The sequence below is a fragment of the Talpa europaea genome (assembly GCF_964194135.1).
Source record: "Talpa europaea genome assembly, chromosome: 4".
NCBI lineage: Eukaryota > Metazoa > Chordata > Mammalia > Eulipotyphla > Talpidae > Talpa > Talpa europaea.
This window is the reverse complement of record NC_140070.1, coordinates 34,007,454-34,026,474: the sequence shown is the minus strand read 5'-3', so window position 1 is coordinate 34,026,474 and position 19,021 is coordinate 34,007,454. Positions and strand designations below refer to the sequence as shown.

General features: G+C 35.1%; 1 protein-coding gene across 2 annotated transcripts in view; it reads right to left on the bottom strand.

Annotated features, from left to right (window-relative positions):
- NSD3 (nuclear receptor binding SET domain protein 3) overlaps positions 1–18,503 on the bottom strand; it is a gene marked incomplete at its 3' end in the record, with an annotated part of 66,633 nt that extends 48,130 nt beyond the window's left edge. For both annotated transcript variants that reach the window (XM_084232837.1, XM_084232838.1), the window contains exons 1-5: positions 17,784–18,503; positions 9,834–9,905; positions 9,521–9,683; positions 2,582–2,736; positions 361–876 (exon numbers count right to left, since the gene is read on the bottom strand). In XM_084232837.1, coding sequence (XP_084088963.1) covers positions 361–876; positions 2,582–2,736; positions 9,521–9,683; positions 9,834–9,905; positions 17,784–18,458 — 1,581 coding nt within the window. In that variant the 5' untranslated portion in view covers positions 18,459–18,503. The remainder of the gene's footprint in view (positions 1–360; positions 877–2,581; positions 2,737–9,520; positions 9,684–9,833; positions 9,906–17,783) is intronic.
- Positions 18,504–19,021: the final 518 nt, after the last annotated feature.

Genomic DNA, 19,021 nt, shown 5'->3' with positions numbered 1-19,021 from the left:
TTCACAAGAAGCACACTTTGCATCTAGGAAAAACTAACTATACAAACTAGAAATAGGCAAAGTGCCCAGTTTTTTCCCCACAACTGTAGGAACCTAAGCTCAATTTTGGCTACACAGTTCAAGATTAATCTAGTACAGATGGGGATATTACAAAAGGGGGGGGGGGAACTATAGCCCTTTTGCCCATGTCTTTTTTGCCCTATCTAAAACAGAGTAAACTTACCGCACATTTTTAATGCAGTGGCTACAAAAGCTACATAAACTATAATTTTGGGTTTCTTGTTTTTTGTTTAAATGCCAAGATTGACTACCTATTAAATATCATCCCGCCAAGAAATTCGTGAAAAAAAAAAGAGGTACCTTTGTTGAATAAACAAATTGGTCAATAAATTTCCCATCTCCTGTAGCATTCTGAAGAGCAAACACTTGTTCAATTTTCACAACTGGAGACATGTTACATTTCTGCAAATCCAGGCTCCCTTTGTGCATTGTAATTGAAGCTGGTAAGGATTTCCTTGCTGCTGCTGTTTTCCAGGCAATTTTAACAGGAGGTGCTTCTTCCTCTTCCACACTTGTATGCCGCCTCTGGCTATGTCTCCGATTTTCAGTACTTGATAGTGAGGAAGGTACCTCACCAGCATTGGTCTGTTCTGGCTGAGTATTCAGCACTGATCTTGGTCTTCGAGTTTTTTTAACTTCAGCTTTGGAGCCAACATTCTTTTTTGCTTGGGATAAAGCCTCCTCAGGCTGTTTATCAATATAGATAAAAGTATATTGTTCTATCCTTTCCTCTCGGGTCATTTTCAATGCTTTCTCAGCATGAGCAATGCCTATATCCCACTGAGCACGTTCTCTCTGAGGTCGGGGTTTCCGAATCTTAAAAAAAAATAATAATACAATAACATAATCGGACATGCTCTAATAGGTACATTTAAGTCAATTAGCATTTCCCATGTACTCTTTCTAGGTATGCATAAAAGTCTTCAGGTTCTTCAGTCAAATAAATGAAATGTTCTAGCTCCATAATTCTGATAAACCACTATAAGATGACATGCAGGCCTACTCTTCTATAAATCCTCCTTTGTGGACCACTCTGCTGAACAAATCCCTTAAAGAGGGAGTCACTCATCTCACATCATATTCATGAAAAAGCTAGCAATAATGAGGGCAAAGAGAAGATTATAGAAATACTTACTTTCCGTGGCCAATAAAACACCAACATTAAAAATGATACCCTATGCTCACAGTGCTACCAAGAACACAACAAAGCTAAATGGTAAAAAGCAAGCACTGTAAAATGTGCTGCTAGTTTGATCATAATGCAAACACAGACAAGATGAAGAGAAAGGAGAGAGGCTAGGAAACAAGTGAAAGCTGACAACACATAGAAAAGCACGAATGGATGAGAAAAAAAATAAACCTGAACTAGTTTCTATAGGTCGCTGTCCACAGCTAATCAGAAGATTTTGAATTGACAAGAAAAAAGAGAAAACTTTAAATAAAGGTATACGAGATCACCAAAGCAATTAAGAATTATCCATGGGCCTCCCCGGTGGCGCAGCGGTTGAGCGCTGGGTTGCGAAGCTGCCCGCAGCCTCTGTGACGCCAGTTCGATCCCCGGCTGCTCCCCGGCCACGGGAGGAGGGTCCCGCATGGCGCACAGACCTCTCCTGCCACCCACCGCTCCCCTAGGCAGTGTACTTAGGTCCTTCTGCCTGCTCTGCTCCCTGCTCTGACTCTGGTGAATTCTCTCACCCTCCCGCGCTTCTGACTGTACCCAGTGCTTGTACGGATAAATAAATATTTAAAAAAAAAAAATTATCCAGGGGATTACAGGCGGCTCAGGTATGCAGAAATCAACTAATGAAGCTGTTAAATGGCTTCTTTAGCCATATGTTGAATGCTGATATCTAAATCTGTAAAATGTTCAGTCTGATAAAAGTAATCAACCCCTTTGTGAAAAAATTTAGCAAATGACAAAGTTCTGAATCACAAGAGACCCACACTAAAATAGGTTGATTAAAAATCTCAACTAGAACAAAAATTTCAGCCAAATACTAAAATACCTACTACCACGTCAAACATATTTCTTGGTTCCATCATTTGTGTGACCTTGACTGAACCAGTTACTTAAGTTTTTTAGGTAACAATTTCTCCATCTGTGCAGACACAAGTAATAGTATCTACCCCATTTATGTTACAAAGATTAAAGGAATTATTAAAATTAATAATTTAAAATAGCACCTGTCTCAGCAAATATTTTTAAAACTACATTCATCAAATAATTCTGCTAAATGAAAACAAGAGAATTAAGAAAAAATTATGAAATGAGGGAAAAAACCAAGGCAAAACCCACATTTCATTAGATCTACCAGATTTAAGTACATTAATCCAATTCAAAACAGAATCAACATTGTATTAATGTTATAGTTTTCAATAGTACTGTAATTTTGCTTATACAACACAGTAGCTTCAAGGAGTTAACACACATTCTAACAATTGTCTGAATTCAAATATGAAAAATTCCAAATTATTACATCCAACCACATTTGAGTGATAGTATTAATAAAGTGTCAGTTACCTTTTGTTTCTCAGAATGATTGCTGGCTTGTTTGGTTGCTTCAGCCAGTAACTCCTCATACTGTTTATGACCTTTATACTCTCGTACCCGCTTTTCATGAACCCATGCCCTCTCGGGCTGGTTGCTAAAAAACTGGACATGATACTCCCGGGCACCTGCAAGTGAAAATTCTTATTAACCATTTCAGAACATAAGCATCCACATATACTTTGCCATAAATTTGCTATAAAAACTTACATGATTTGGGTTGTCCAAAGATATAATACAATACCTACCAATTAGAGAACTGTAAAAATCATCTCAAATGATTAAAATTAGTTTTAAGAAAATCAGAAATTCTGCTAATTATCAAATTTTATTATCTTGGTAACATATTTTTCCTTGCCTCAAGCCTTTTTGCAAACAAATCTCAGTATAAATCATGTTTGCTTTGAAAAATATATAACTATTTTCTTGGACTTTTAAAAGACAAGTGCTGATCATTGATTTTCTAGCTATGCAGAAGTGCAATATACAGGCCTACAGGTGGAGGAGGAGAGGGCTCTGAGACTCTTTCAGGGATGTTATGAGGGCAAAACTATCTTCATAATAATACCACGTTGTTACTTGTCTCTCTTACTATGTTGACGCTTGCACTTAACACTGAAAGAGCAATGGTGGTTGTAAAAGTGCTGGCATCTTACCACAAATAAAGGCAGTAAAAGAAACCAAATCATACTAGTGCCATATTCTTGGCAGTCATAATCTGAGTTTTTTTTAAAAATTGTTAATGTCCTTGATACAGTAAAAAAAATTAATTTCATTGAATCTTAACCTTTGAATACATACATGTCTGTTAATAGTCTATGTGACAAAATGGGAAGTATGCATTAAGCACTTCGTATATCGAAGCACAGTATGATGGTTATCTTGAGGAACAGTTGTGTGTGACTGTGTAAGTTGCAAGGTGAATTGGCCACTTTTAGGGGAACACCATTTTTACTTGAAAGAATTACTAACAGAAAAATTATGGTTATTTTAATTTGGGCACTTGACAACTATTCCTCAAAAAAAAAGGAACAAATAAGTTTGTCACTTCAGGGAAAACAACTGACAGCATTTGTTGCCAGTAATGACATTTGATCTTCCAATCAAAAATTAGAATTTTGGAAAAACTAGTATCTGCCCCTATGAGTCTTTCAACTTCTCAATAATCAAAGAATTTTCTGAGTAAGCAGTGATATTAACAAAAGTGATTTTTTAAATTCTCTATAAAGAAATATGTCAACACTAACATCTGGAAAATATGAATGACTTAGCGAACCAGTATTTTTTAAACAGCCAATGTGCAATGTTTCAAAGGTATAAAAAAGATCAAGTGCAAGAGAACCAATGGATTTTTTTTAAGATTTATTTGTTTGTTTGTTTGTTTATTTATTTATTTATACAAGCACTGGGTACAGTCAGAAGCGCAGGAGGGTGAGAGAATTCACCAGAGCCAGAGCGGGGAGCAGAGCAGGCAGAAGGATCGAAGTACACTGCTGAGGGGAGCAGCGGGCTGCAGGAAAGGTCCGAGCACCATTTGGGACCCTCCTCTGGTGGCCAGGGAGCAGCCGGGGATCGAACTGGCAGCACAGAGGCTGCGGGCAGCCCCGCAACCCAGCGCTCAACCGCTGCGCCACCGGGGAGGCCCAGAGAACCAATGGATTTTAATGTCACAGTACAAATATTTTACTGATAGGATTTCAGATTCCATATTGCAACTAAACCACCAATTGTTAAATTTTTTGCTTAATAGCAGAGAAAAATCTACAATTGTCTGAAAGGCCATTAAAATAGCCTTTCTTCTTCCAATGACATATCTGTGTCAGGCCAGATTATCTTCATATACTTCAATCAAAACAATGAACCATAATAGAGTGAACATAGTAACATGCAAGAATCTAGTGTCTTCATTTAAGCCAGACATTAGAGATTTGCAAAACTGTGAAGTGGCATTCTTTTTATTAATTTTTTGGTTAGGAAATCTGTTATTTTTTATAAAACCATAATGATAATGCTTATTTTTAAATAAACTAGTAAATATCCTTAAATTTTGATTTCTTAGTTAAAATAAATAGCAGAGGATGTAATCCATACAAAAAAAAAAATTTAGAGCCCTCAAATTTTAAGAGTAAAGTGGGTCCTGGGACCAAAACATTTAAGAACTGTTGCTATAAAGTACTACGACCCTGATACTGTGGTTCCCAGAACAAGTCTGTATACGACGTAATAAGCACAAAAGTTAAGAGTAAGCATTTAGACTATAATTTGACATTCCCAAGACATCTAGATATATGATCAGGGATTTTGTACTATGTTTTTTTTTTTTTGGGGGGGGTGGCCTGTTTTTAGAGAGGGAATAGAGAGGGAAACCTTTCATTTTTTTTAAAAAAATCTTTTCTGTTTCAAGATTTATGTAGTTATGCATAGAAGAGCTGGGATATAGGACAGAGGCGTGGGGGGTGTGTGTTTTTGTGTGTGAGAGGACCCACCAGAGACAGAGTGGGGAACAGAACAGGCAGACTGACTGAAATACACTGCTGAGGGGAGCAGCGGGCGAGTCAGGAGTGGTCTGCTGCACCATGTGGGTAGCTCCCTGGCCACCTTTCATTTTTCGAATAGTTAATTTTATTATATTTTGCAGAAGTATTAGTCCATGGTGGACTGAAAATTAAAGAAAAAAAACTGGCCCTTTACTATAGTTGAAAAAATGCTGCCCTACAGAATACATCTCAGGTCAAGAGAGAAATAACAGAAATGGGTCTTCTTGGGGAATCTAAGATAATACAGGTAGGGAGAGAAAGGCAGCAAGCAGATCCTGTCTAGAAAAATATGGGCACAGGTCTAAGTTGGAGTAACGTTATCTGCCATTGGTTACATCTAGAATTTGAAAAACTTTCGTTTTATTAGTCGTTAATGAGAAATTAAGAAACTATTTTTGAAATCAGATTAAAATTTCATATACAAAATAGCCAATGAGAAAAAACACACACCCATCTCAGATTTCCATATCATCTAATCTGAGAAGAGCCAAGCACAAATTTGCTTATAATTAATCAAAGAAAATATGTCAAAAGTACAAGGGTTTTGAAGGAAAAAGCAGAAATATAACCTAAACTAATAGGTAAGTATGTGAGACAGAATAGTAGGTAAAGTAATAGGGTCAAAATAACAAAATATAATCTGTTTCCAAAAGTAAAAATTATTTATTCAGAAGCAAATAGGGAATTACGAAGGATAAATTATAGTTTAAAACAGAAAACAGAACAAAATCTCATTTTAATCTTTATTTTCAACCTCTTCCAACATTAAGTCATTTATTACAGATAAAACAAATCAAACAATTTGGCTGTATGTTAGCACTTTGTTTCCTGCTGGGTGGAAAACTATAAAATAAGAGCAAAATAAAAACTCTTAGATATGAAAGACTGAAAAACAAGTATACCTGTCTCTAAAAAGTAAATTAAATTTCCAATAGATAAATATTGAGGAAATGTTTTAATATACAGGTAAAACCATCTAGCTTTAAACTTACACACACACACACACACACACACACACACACACACGGGGCCTCCCTGATGGTACATGGGTTAAATTATCAGTGCTATCAAGCTATCACCAACCACTGCGGTCCAAGTTCAATCCCCAGCCAGGGAGCTAATCCACATGGTGCAAAAGACCTCTCCTGTCTCAACTGCATTGCTGCTCAAAGTGTATTTCAGTAGATCCACCTGTTCTGCTCCCCACTCTGTCTCTGGTGCTCTCACCCCCAACACCTCTGGTCTACACCCTAGTTCATAAATACATAAAAATAAATCTTTAAAAATATATATATACATATATTAAGATTAAAAGTAATTATAAAACTCTCAGGAAAAGGCTTTATTTTCTATCTATTAATTACAATATGCATAGAGAAAAGACTTAACTCTCAAACTTTTAATAGTAGTTATAGATCTGCAGGATGAGACAACGGGCAGCTTTTGCTTTGACCTGATATGTATTTTATTTCTAAAAACAGAAAAAGCATTCATTTTTAACTCTTAAACTTATAAGTCTTAAACAAGGAAATACAACTTAAGATAGACATAATTAAAACTTTTTTTAAAGATTTATTTTATTTATACAAGAGCTGGGGTACAGGACAGAGTATGGGAGGGTGAGAGAATTCACCAGAGACAGAGTGGGGAGCAGAACAGACAGATGGAACAAAGACACTGCTGAGGGGAGCAGTGGGCGAGACAGAAGAGGTCTGCCCTGCCATGTGGGTTGCTCCCTGGCTGGCTGGGAATAGAACTGGCACTGCAGAGACTGCGACAGCTTCACAGCGCTGCGCTCAACCCACTGCGCCACCAGGGAGGCCCAATTAAAACATTTTCAACATGTTCTTACAAAGAACTGTATATGTGCGAAAACTTATACATTCCCAATGCTAAGAATCTGACTAATAACAATACTGATAATAATATAGAAACCACTGTTGACTATACATAACCAAGATAAAGAGTTTGCAAAGCAGTTTAGATAATAAGCAATACAAAAGGCTTCACAGGCATCATGTGCTCAATGTAATCAATAAAGTTTTATGCTGTTTTCTTGGTATCCAGAAAACTAATTCTCTTAAAACTGCATGTGACAAACAGTAGAGCATTACTAGCAATAAAAAGAGATGAAGTACTGATACATGATGCAATATGGATGAACCTCTAAAACATTATGCTAAGTGAAAAAGGGCATACATTGTACAATCCTATTTATATGAAATCTACAGAAAGGCAGATCTACAGAGACAGAAAAGTAAATTTACTTAAAAATTACTGAATCGCACTTTTAAAAAGGTTTATTTTATGGTGTATAAATCAAATCAAGAAAACTATTACTTAAAAACTACTGCAGAAGGAAAAATTTAAATATCAGAATATGCATTTTAACCTAAATTGTCAGATTTCTTTGCTCCTCAATAATACAAATTCAGTTTTTCAGCACTAAAGGGGACTTCGGAGCATATATCCAACCAGATTATTTCACAAAATTAAATTTAAATACTTTCTTTGAAATACAAATGAGGTGAAATTGTGCTTTCATTTGTATCCCATTTTTAAAAAAAGCTAAAATGAGTAGATTCTCATAAAGTAATTAAACATGAAACTCTTTATATAATCTCAAAGGGATAATTTTCTAAGGTGAGAAAATTAGAGAACTGAAGAGCCACAACTCTCACATGATACAGCATCTCAAAGTGCTTTGGCAACCCAGAGAGGGACATGAATTGCTTTAAGAAGGGCAGGTCCTCTTGGGAAATCCTTATTCCATTCTTCTCCCATTCATAAAATCAGACTATTAAATTTGCAAGAGACTTCAGACATTAACAACCTAACATACTTATGATACAAATAAAGGAATCAGGAATGTCTCCCTACAATCTTTGTAAATTGTGACTGGATGAATTTGATTACTTTCACTTTACTATATGGTGGTTATGAAGTAAGATTTCTTGAGATTCTATTACTTATCTGAAACCAGGTTAATAATGCCTGTTTCACAGTGTTGCTGCTATGAGAACTGCATAAAAAATTGCTTAACACAGTGCCTTGCACAAAATAGACACACAACACTGGTTTTCTGTTTTGTTATTTTACATCTGCCCCAATGATGCATCAAGCTACCCCAACCTTTAATCAGCAGGTTATGACAAGATGACTGCCTTCTATACCAGGGCAGATTCCTGGCTATGTAGCACAAAAGTTACAGAGAAGGCGGATTCTGTCACAAATCTGACTTGCTAAACTGATTTAGGTATGTTTTCTCCTTATAAAAGTGAACAGGGACCAAGAAATACCAAGTTTAAAGGAGCAATAAAAGCAAGGGGCAAAGATGTCACAAACAATAAGGAAATTCAATGCATAACAAGAGTGAGTTCACAAAGAGGATATCCAAAAATAAGTTCTAAGTTCAAATCTTCCTTTGGCTACTAAGCAAATCCATTCCAAATGCTAGAATTTCAGGAATCTAATCCACATGTTTTGGTCAAACCCAGGAAAAGGAACAGAGAAACGTAAGAACATCTTTTCTTAATTTTTATTAACATTCCTAAGGTAGGATTCTATGTTACACAGCTAGGTTTAAACTATACTTCTATGTCATATTGAATTCATAAGAATGTCACAGTAAACGCACAGATTCACAAATGGGGTGGAGAAAAAAAATCATCCTGCAAAATTTATCAGAATGAAAAGCACCTATGTTGGTTAAAAAATTGCTATCCATAGAAGTCAATGGTGAAATTAAAATGTTTAAAGAAGGGTTGGCTGAAATGCCTATTAAGCTCATCTCAGAAATCTAATTACTTATCCATGTACTGTCTTTAAGATTTCTTATGAAAGGCAAGTCAGATTATAGTCTTAAAAAAACGTTGTGAAAGAAAGGACAAAACAAAGGATAAAAAAGTTTCTATTAGGGCTTCCCCTGCTGGTCAGGCGGCTGAGCGCAGCACTGTGAAGCTATCCGCAGCCTCTACAGTATGGGTTCGATACCAGCAGGCCTGTGAGAAACCCCACATGGCGCAGCAGACCTCTCCTGTCTCACCAGCTGCTCGCCTTAGCAGTGTACTTAGGTCCTTCTGCCAGTTCTGCTCCCTGCTCTATCTCTGGTGAATTCTCTCACCCTCCTGCGCCTCTGGCCTGTACCCCAGTGCTTGTACAAATAAATTTAAAAAAAAAAAAAAATTTCTATTAAAACGGAAAATAAGGATTATACCAGTTATAGATCTTTCTGTCAGCTAAGATGACCATAATTATTTCACTGATATTAAAAACTGAGGTATTTTGGAATCAGGTTATATGTGTGTAATCTTATATTCATATAAAACATTTAAGATTCAGTTTTATTTTTTTCCAACCTTTTACTTTTGCTTACCTCTTGTGTTAATTTTGGTATGAACCTCAAGCTGGGGATCACTTGAAACCATACAAGGCCACCAAGGATAGGTTCCCACCTTAGACCAAACAAGATCGCCAACCTGGAACCTAACACCAGCAGACACTTCCGTTGTTGGGACAGAAGATAATACTGGTTGAACCTATAGAAAAAGGTCATAAAACTTCATTAGCAGAGAAGTTTTAGAAATTATGCACAAAGTACTGTAATAATATTATTCCATAATTTAATCACTCTGCTTTCACCTCCTTACATCATATTTGGTCAGAGAATATTCAAGAAAGCAACTCACTGGGGTTTCCTCTTTTACTACTGGATCTTCTCTTGGCTTTTCTGATACAGTGTCAATCCTCTCATTTGGTCCCTAGGTGAAAAGATATAGGTGAAAAGAATAAACTGCCAGCAAACCAAAGGATAGTGACATACAGAAAAAGATTCAAAGAAAACTAAATAGCAAAGGCAATAGAGGACATTTGTTAACCAAATAACATAAGGAGTATGAATATAACTTATGTAGTACTTGAAGCTATATATTAGTATTAATTTTTCATTCCACACCATTGCTATTATTACCTTTATTATTACCATTGTCTTATTACTTTCAAAACTTAATTTCAAATTAAACTGTTGCTTTTTTTTTTTAACCAATCAGAGTCAGGAAAATTGGTACTCTGAGACTGCTAGTAAGATATAATTGGAAACTTTTCCAGAAAGTAACAGTATGTATAAAAAGCTTGAAATTGGGCCTCCCTGGTGGCGCAAGGGGTTAAACATCACACTATGAAGCATCCACAACCTCTGCAGCACGAGTTCAAACCCCAGCCAGGGAGAAACCCACATGGCAAGGCAGACCTCTCCTGTCTTGCCTGCTGCTCCCCTCAGCAGAGTATTTCGGTCACTCTGCCTCTTCTGTTCCCCACTCTGTCTCTGGTAGATCCTCTCACCCCCTGCATCTCTGGCCTGTACCCCAGCTCTTGTATACATAAAAAATCTTAAAAAAAAAAAAGCCTGAAATTTTCAGACTCTGACCCAGTAAAATCCACTTGTAAGCATAAGAAATATAAAAATATTTATTAAGAATGAGGATATGCATTCTAATGCTATTGATAAGAACAAATGTTAGGGGAAAAGAAGAACAAATGTTAGAAACAGTTTAGATGTCCAAAAATGTAGAATTAAATTATAACTACATAGAATAACATACACTATAAAATGACATGGAAAAACAATATTTTATATTACAATGATGAAAACCAACTTTATCTCAAATAACTTGATAAAAATTCAAACCACGTACAATCTTTAATCGAGCAACTATATTTTAGGAACCTATTCTAACAGAAATATACGAAGTGAGAAAACCTCAGCAGAAGTATGGTAAGCATAGTATTATTTCATGTCAGTAATCTACATGCCTATCAATATCTTCCTGGTTTTTTTTTTTATTTTAAAAGCCTATATATATGCTTTGAAAATATTTGGTATGTTGTATATCAAACTGATGAGTAGTTTTATCTTTAGGTAATGAAATGATGAAAATATATTTTTAAAATATTTATATTTATGCACAGAAGAACTGGGGTATAGGCCAGATGTGCAGGGGTGAAAGGATTCACCGGAGACAGATGGGGAGCAGAACAGACGGATTTACTGAAATACACTGCTGAGGGGAGTGGTGGGCAAGATGGAAAAGGTCTGCTGCATATCACGTGTGTTAGCTCCCTGGCAGGGGATCGAACTTATGCTGCAGTGGCTGGTGACAGCTTGATAGCACTGAGACTTAATACCTGCGCCACCAGGGAGGCCCAAATTAAGAAAATATTGAAGGAAGATTTTCTATCCTTTTGCATTATGCATTTTCTATATAAAAGCAAGTTATTTCTGTAATTTAAAATAAAGTTTTCTCATTTGTCAAAAAAAAATTTAATTGAGATGGCTTAAATAGAAGGGTATATCCATTAAATGAGGGCTTATTCCACTAAAAAAAAAAAGGCTAATTCTACAGGTTACTGAAAATTCTCATTCAATTAATTTAGGACTTTTGCAAAAACAAAGTTTCATAATTTGTAAAAAGGTATCAAACTGTTAGGAAATAATAAGCCAAATGAATATTCAAAACTCCAAGTGTCAACTACTCAACAGTGCCTATGACAACGGTGAAACAAGCTGATGTGATTCCTGGCCTCAAAGAGCTTAGTTTGGGTAGGAAAAAAACAGATATTAAATAAACACATATAGATTTTTACAATGTAAGTATATGAAATAATGGTTACATGTATGTGTTTATATTTAGATATGAAGACTAGGAAAGGTGTCTGAGAAAATAAATTATAATTTGAGAATCAAAGGAAGAGTAGTTAATCTAGTAAAAACTGGGGAAAATCCCAGAAAGGAATAGCATATGTGAGGTGCCTAAGGTTAAAAAGGCAGAAACTTGAAGAAGACTATTACAACTGACTTCCAAAAGGAGATAGGTTTATAAGGTGACAGTGGAGATGCAGGCTATATTACAAGTGCCTTGTAAGCCATGTTCAAGAGTTTTATCTCAGCTGCAATAAAAAGCCACTGAAGAGATTAGATAGAGGGGGTATTATATATTGATTTGTATATTTGAAAGAGTATTAGTAGCTCTGTGGAAAATATTTTGGAAAGGCAAGAGGGGAAGCAGAATGTTTAATTAAATTACTGAGATTAGAAACATCCTGGATGAAAGAAAGTAACAACTTATTGATGTGCACAAAATTAGATGTCAGATGCATCTATCTGTGAAAGCATCATGAATACCTAATCTGAAAAGACACGTTCATTGAGCAAGGAAAAGAAAATCTGTGTTCAAATGAAATTCTTTTTCTTGATCACTACTGTAATAAAAAAGCAGTTTAGAAATGTTGCACACATTTTCATGGGCCTCCTTCATAGCTTCATTTTAGTTTACAGATGTAGCTTAAGCCTTCACCACAGCTTCTCATTCTCACGCTACAGTAAGAAAATAGGACCACTCACGGAAGCACAGATGTAGCCAAGAAAACAAGTCATCCTCCCCTGTACATTCAGTTTTCATGATGTCTGGGTGTAAAGGATCTCTTCTTTTTGAGGGTTAGATAGGTATGTGGTGACTAATCTTTACAAACAATAGAATCCTACTATTATAAGAATTTATCTGAAGTCCATTAACATTTTTCCCTTTCTGGGTTAAAGACAGGATTTCCTTCAAGACCTTTTTATTATTCAAACAGCTTATCTTCTTTTTTTTAATTTTTGGTTTATTGGATTGTTGGCATTGCTTTCAGGCTAGCTTGAAATACTGTTAAAATCACTTTCATAGAATTGATTTTACACAGTCATTTTATTTATTTTTTTTTAAGTTTACCCTTTCAAACATTTCTTTTTTTTTTTAAGCTTTATTTTTATTTATTTATTTTATTTATTTATACAACCACTGGGTACAGTCAGAAGCGCGGGAGGGCTAGAGAATTCACCAGAGCCAGAGTGGGGAGCAGAGCAGGCAGAAGGATCGAAGTAATTTGCTGAGGGGAGCAGCGGGCGGCAGGAGAGGTCTGCGCGCCATGCGGGACCCTCCTCTGGTGGCCAGGGAGCAGCCAGGGATTGAACTGGCGCCGCAGAGGCTGTGGGCAGCTTCGCAACCCAGCGCTCAACCACTGGGCCACCGGGGAGGCCCTACACAGTCATTTTAAAAGGAAAAAAATAACAAGGGAAAGAAAGAAGTCCAAGATTTATTCTAAATTTTTAAGACTAATAAAGGGGGGAAAGTCAACTAAGGATGCTGCAATGAGTACATTAGTAAATTCTGCTAGTTAGCAAATTAGTAAATTGTAACATATGCTAATATGTATGCAAAATAGAAATGTCAGAAGGCATATTAGATCTATGACTTGAACTCAAAAATAAGCTAAGAAGGATAAGTCAGAGCTAACATAGTATCAGAAATACCAGTTTAAGAAAGGGAAATGAAAATAATCAACAAAAGTTAACTGTTTTTAGATATCAAGAAAAATAAAGATCAAAAATTACCAACAGATAAAATTACCAACATCTGGATATAAAATCCATTTTCTTTGGATAGGACAAGCTTAAAAGTGATTAAAATCAAGTAAGAACAGAAGATATCTTTTTTGATACTAGTAGTGTTGCTTTACAGAGAGAAAACATCGGCAAAAAAGATGACAGTGAGTTCTTAGCATTTGATTCACTTGAATGTTAAATTTATGATTTTATGGGCATACACTACTTTTTTACATTTTTAATTGATTCCACATGGGAAAGACCAATATTCCAGGAGAGAATCACAGCAAGTTTCTTAAACAAGAAAAAAAGTTGAGACCAGTTAAAATTACATTATCCTCAATATTCCTTTAAAAAAATTTGGTCTACATTTTACAATATACACAAATATCAAATGATGATGCTATATGCCCACAAGTATTGTCATATGCACATCATACCACAATAAAAAACAAATAACAATTAAAAACAAGCTTTGGTTTAGTACTTTTATTAAAACCTAGAGATTTACTAAGATAAATAATATGCAAATTTTTAACACTTTCAAGTTCAACATTAAGCAGAATCATACTCTCTAAAAAAACTGAAAACTTATATCACATTTAAAGTATAAAGAAAATTTTAAAGACAGTAAATTGTTCATGCATTTTTTTACTTCCAACATAACTGATTGTTTATAATCTTAAAAACTAAAAAATCTGTATAAAAAGAACATATGCATGTGAACAGTTCCTAAGTATTTTTTAAGAAAAAAATCCTTTAAGACTACAGAACCATATTCAACCCTCTAACTTAATGCTAATAGCACCAAACCAGCTATAAATAAAAATAGCAAGCTAAGAGTTAATGAGACCAAGTGGATAAGCCCACTGAGGTGCTCACAGAAGACCAATGTTTGAATAGGGCCTACCCTCACATGCCTGAGGCATTACACCTGCCAAGGAGAAAGAAATGCAGAAATATTTCCACATGTTTCTAATTTGGTGAGAAGAAAAACAGCTAGCAGCTTTATAAAATATACAATTTCAATAGTGATTTCAGGTCTCCTGCTGACTAGATGTTTGGACACATTTTCATTGTTGAGGAGTTATACTTAGATGTTCCAAATAAACAGCCACTCTGTAAAAGGCCAAGGAGCTCAGAAGTGGGAGGAAATACTTGTAGATTAACTACAAAGTAAGAAAGTAGTTATTTTGTGTGCATTTTAGATAAAATTTTATCTAATAGTGTTATTTTAGATGAAACTTTGTTTTCTCAAAAAATAAACAGTGTTCTTTATACACACACACACTACACACAAATGCAGCTTGAGAACAATAATTTAAATTTTTTTTCCCCGGGTAGATAGTTCTCTATAAGCATCATATAAATGCTTCTCTAAGGCATCTGCAGGAGGGGAGCTATCCAGGAGCATCAGGACTTACTAGAACAACTCTTTCACTTTTAAGGTGCTCTATAATGCTAAACAACAATAATTTGGATCCCCAGTGATAGTCAGGAGGTATAGGATGTCAAAAATTAAAACTTTAAAAAAATCATCCTGAAGGATGCAAAACAGATATGCAAATTAAGAAATCCAATTAAGAACTATTTTAAAAAATACACAAAATTAATTTATGCACACCATTAGTTTTCTGGGTAGATTAGCAGAAGCATGACACTAACAAGGAAGAGTCTTGGTAGTTCTAGCTTTAAAGTTCTTAGTTGTTCACTTCTTTGAAAGAAAGAGAGGGAGTGAAGGATGAGGGATGTGGGAAGAGGACTTCAGGGAAAGAGAATGGAGGATGGAGGAAAGGTAAGGAGGGAGGAAGAGAAACAAGTAAAAAAATCTAGATTTCCCCTACAAACTGAAGGTTTAAGTAATAGAAAGAGCCAGGTATAGCAGATAGCCAGCAAAGACAGAACTAACTATAAAATCTCATTACAAAAGGACTATTGAATTTTTTCCTAGATTCAAATAAAGCAAAAAGTGGATACAAAGAGTAAATAGATCCTATTATCCTACCTAATTGCTTCCAGTTCTATTTCAATTTTAAGATATCTATTCTAACTAACTTTATCAATAAAGGCAAAAGTCTAGCCTAATAAGAAAATTGGACATTCCCCTATTTACCAGATTCACTAGAGCAAAAGCAAGATGGGCCAGCAAGACAATACTTGGAAACTAAGCTAAAACAAAATTCAGGTTTATGCATTTCTGATTTCCAATGGCCTAAGTGTATCTCATATCTTTTCACTTCAGGTCTATAGAAAGAATTGCTACAGTGAATATATCTAATGTGCAAAAAAGTTAACTTTTCTCCTTTCATTTATTTATCTACCTAACAAATGGCGTTAAGATATTATGTATATGACATAAGAATTAAAAGACATTTCAAAAACCATTTCCAAAATCTTAATTTTGCAGATGTATAAACTAAGATACCAATATAACTAAGAACACCTGATTACTTTTATCTTATTACCCAGTTTTATTTTCTAAATAATACTCATCACTATTTGAACTTCTATACATATATACATGTGTATGTATTTTCTGGTTCCTCTTCCTAGAATATAAGCATCTTGCATACTGGCATCTTTAGATTTCACCCACTGCTCTACATTTTTTTTTCTTTCATTATACCAAATTTAATTTTTTATTATTAATTTTTTTCTTACATCATTGTAGTCCCCACATTGTAGTAACCTACCACCATGCCACCCGTGAACCATATTCCCTTGTGTTCATCCCTTCCCTATTTTGCTCCCCTCCTCCTTTGCTGTAATGTTTCAGTTCTACCGTCAGCTTGCTAGTTTTGACTTTTTCTTGACCCTTTGCTTGGTATCTCTATATTCCACATATAAGTGAGAACATTCAGTATTTACCTTTTTTCCTTCTGACTAATTTCCAAGCAAGATCCCTTCCACTCCATCCTTATTGCCACAAATGGCATGAGTTTGTGTTCTTTGATCACTGAGTAATATTCCATTGTATAAATTACGCCACAACTTTTTGATCCATTCATCTATTTGGGGCATTTGGGTTATTCCTACATCTTGGCTATTGTAAATAATGCTGCAATAAACACAGGAGTGCAGGTTTCCTTTTGAATTAGTGTTTTTGTGTCCTTTGGGTAGATTCCTAGGAGTAAAATCGCTGGATCATATGGTAGATCCATTTTTAGTGTTCTGAGGAACCACCACACAGCTTTCCATACCCATTGTTGTACTGTTAATTCTTAAGAGTCGAGCACACAGCAGCTAGACTTTTGTTAATTGAATTCATACTTGTTAATTGAATAAGAAAACTATAGAAGAATGAGGGAACCTATCAAAATGAGGGAACCTATCAAAATATCATACTGAGACTTGTCGAAGTGTAGAACCACTGTGCTTTACTCCATAAAAAATCACAATTGAGTTGTACAAAGCACTGTAACCCTATCACCAAGCAAAAGTGAGTTGATAAGTCAACATTTCTTTGAACAGAAGATAACATATTATTCAGGCATACCAGATATAAAAGTATACAACTGTCACATACACAAAAATACATACATACATACATACATACACATATATATACACACACATATGTTTTGTCCCAAATAATTTTGTCCCAATGTCTGGGAAACATCTTTAATACATACCATGTATCATTCAAGGTAGAATTAATTTGTTACATAATTAATTATGAGGATAAAAATTCAAACTGAAACCTTAGCTATTAAAAAATTTAGCACCATGCATCTTAAATTATCTATGAAAGATGACTTACAAAAACTGAAGTTTTAATCAGTAAATATAAATATTCACTAATTTAAAAAGTTCCTCTATTACTTCAAATTTTTTTGCAGCAAACACATTAACAATGAGTACTAAAATTGCTCTACCAGCAACAGTTAGTCTGAAATAATGAAAAACTGGTATTAACCACCTTCTCTTTGCCTTTCCTTTTCATTCTTCAGAAATGAGTTTATTATAACAAGTGAGTTATTAGGTCAAGAAACAAAATTCTTAGTATCACATGTTTTAAAAATCTCTCTTCATTCAACTGATGTCCATTCATTCATTCAACAAATGTTTACTCAATACCAATTATAATATCATAAGCTCCTTTCTGGGATTAGAAATTATCAGAAATATTTATATTTGACAAGATAAAAAGTGAAAAATCTCTGGAACTTCCTGTAAATTTGAAATATTACAAAATTTTCAAAAAGATGTTTCAACTTACATTTTGCTCCTCTGGTTCTAATTTGGGGATTTTGTGTGACTTGCGCTCTTCAGATCTGGATGAATCATGCTTGTTGCTTTTTTTCCTCTTTTCTTTTCTGCTTTCATGCTTTGACTTTGTGTGCTCACTTGCCTGTACTTCATTTAAAAGGTCTCCACAAAGGGAAGACTCAAACAATTCCCTGCCATTCTGGATAGTTTTGGTTATTTTTAGTTTAATTTCAGGTGAGCCAGTCTTCTTTGGAATCACAGTTTGTGGTACCGAAGGAGGTGGTGGTGGCTGTGGAGGAGACGGTTTTTCCAGAATTTCATGTGGTCTTGTGTTTGGAATTTCTGAATGGTAATAGTCAGTGGGGCTAAAGTTTCTAACTGCACCAAAGCCATTGGCTGACCCATTGGGATACTGACTATATGATTGGTATTTGGTTTGAGTTTCATACATGTTGATTGAAGGTGGATAGCCATTCGTGAGTGGAGGAAGATCTTCTGTCGTAGGTGGGTACTGAAAGCCTTGCTGCAAGGTAGCTTCATACGGTGTCTGGCCACCATCTTCAACAATGTCACTGTTGTTATCAAAGGCATCCTCCTGACGGATATTGGCGGAGTCAATGAGTTGAGGTGGTTGCTGAATTGTGTTTCCCATGATCCCTTGCATGAAAGAGAAAGAGAAATCCATTGTTCTGCTCCAGCATCCTTAACTTTCCCTTTCTCTCATCGGGCCTAAAGTTTTAAAAGAGGAGATTAAAAGGTATTAATACCTTCATAGGTTAAAGGCTAATCAATTGAAAAAGAATTAAACTGAAATATTATGAATCCAATTTTCACACCCAGATATGCATACACACTAATATTTCTAAAACAGCTAGCCAATGTAATTTTGACACAGGACAAATACTTTTTATCATAAATGCTTATCTGTTCAAAATTATCAATTACTTTTGCGGTAACTTTAATAATAAAATTATATCTTCCTTGCAAACATGCAAAATATTTTTAACATTCCTTTCTGTTTCCCAAGTTAGAATTATAAATCCCTGCTTAAAACTGGTATTTGCAAAATAAGTAGCTTTCTGACACAATAAACTAGGTTTCATACAAGTTTCCTCCATATCATTGATGTTTTGTACAGAAGTTCTTTTATTATGAGAACAAAATATTACTGCAATATTTTAAATACAAAAGTAAAAAAGGCCAATTCCTTCCCCTTTCCTTTATTCCCACACTTCTATATCATAAACA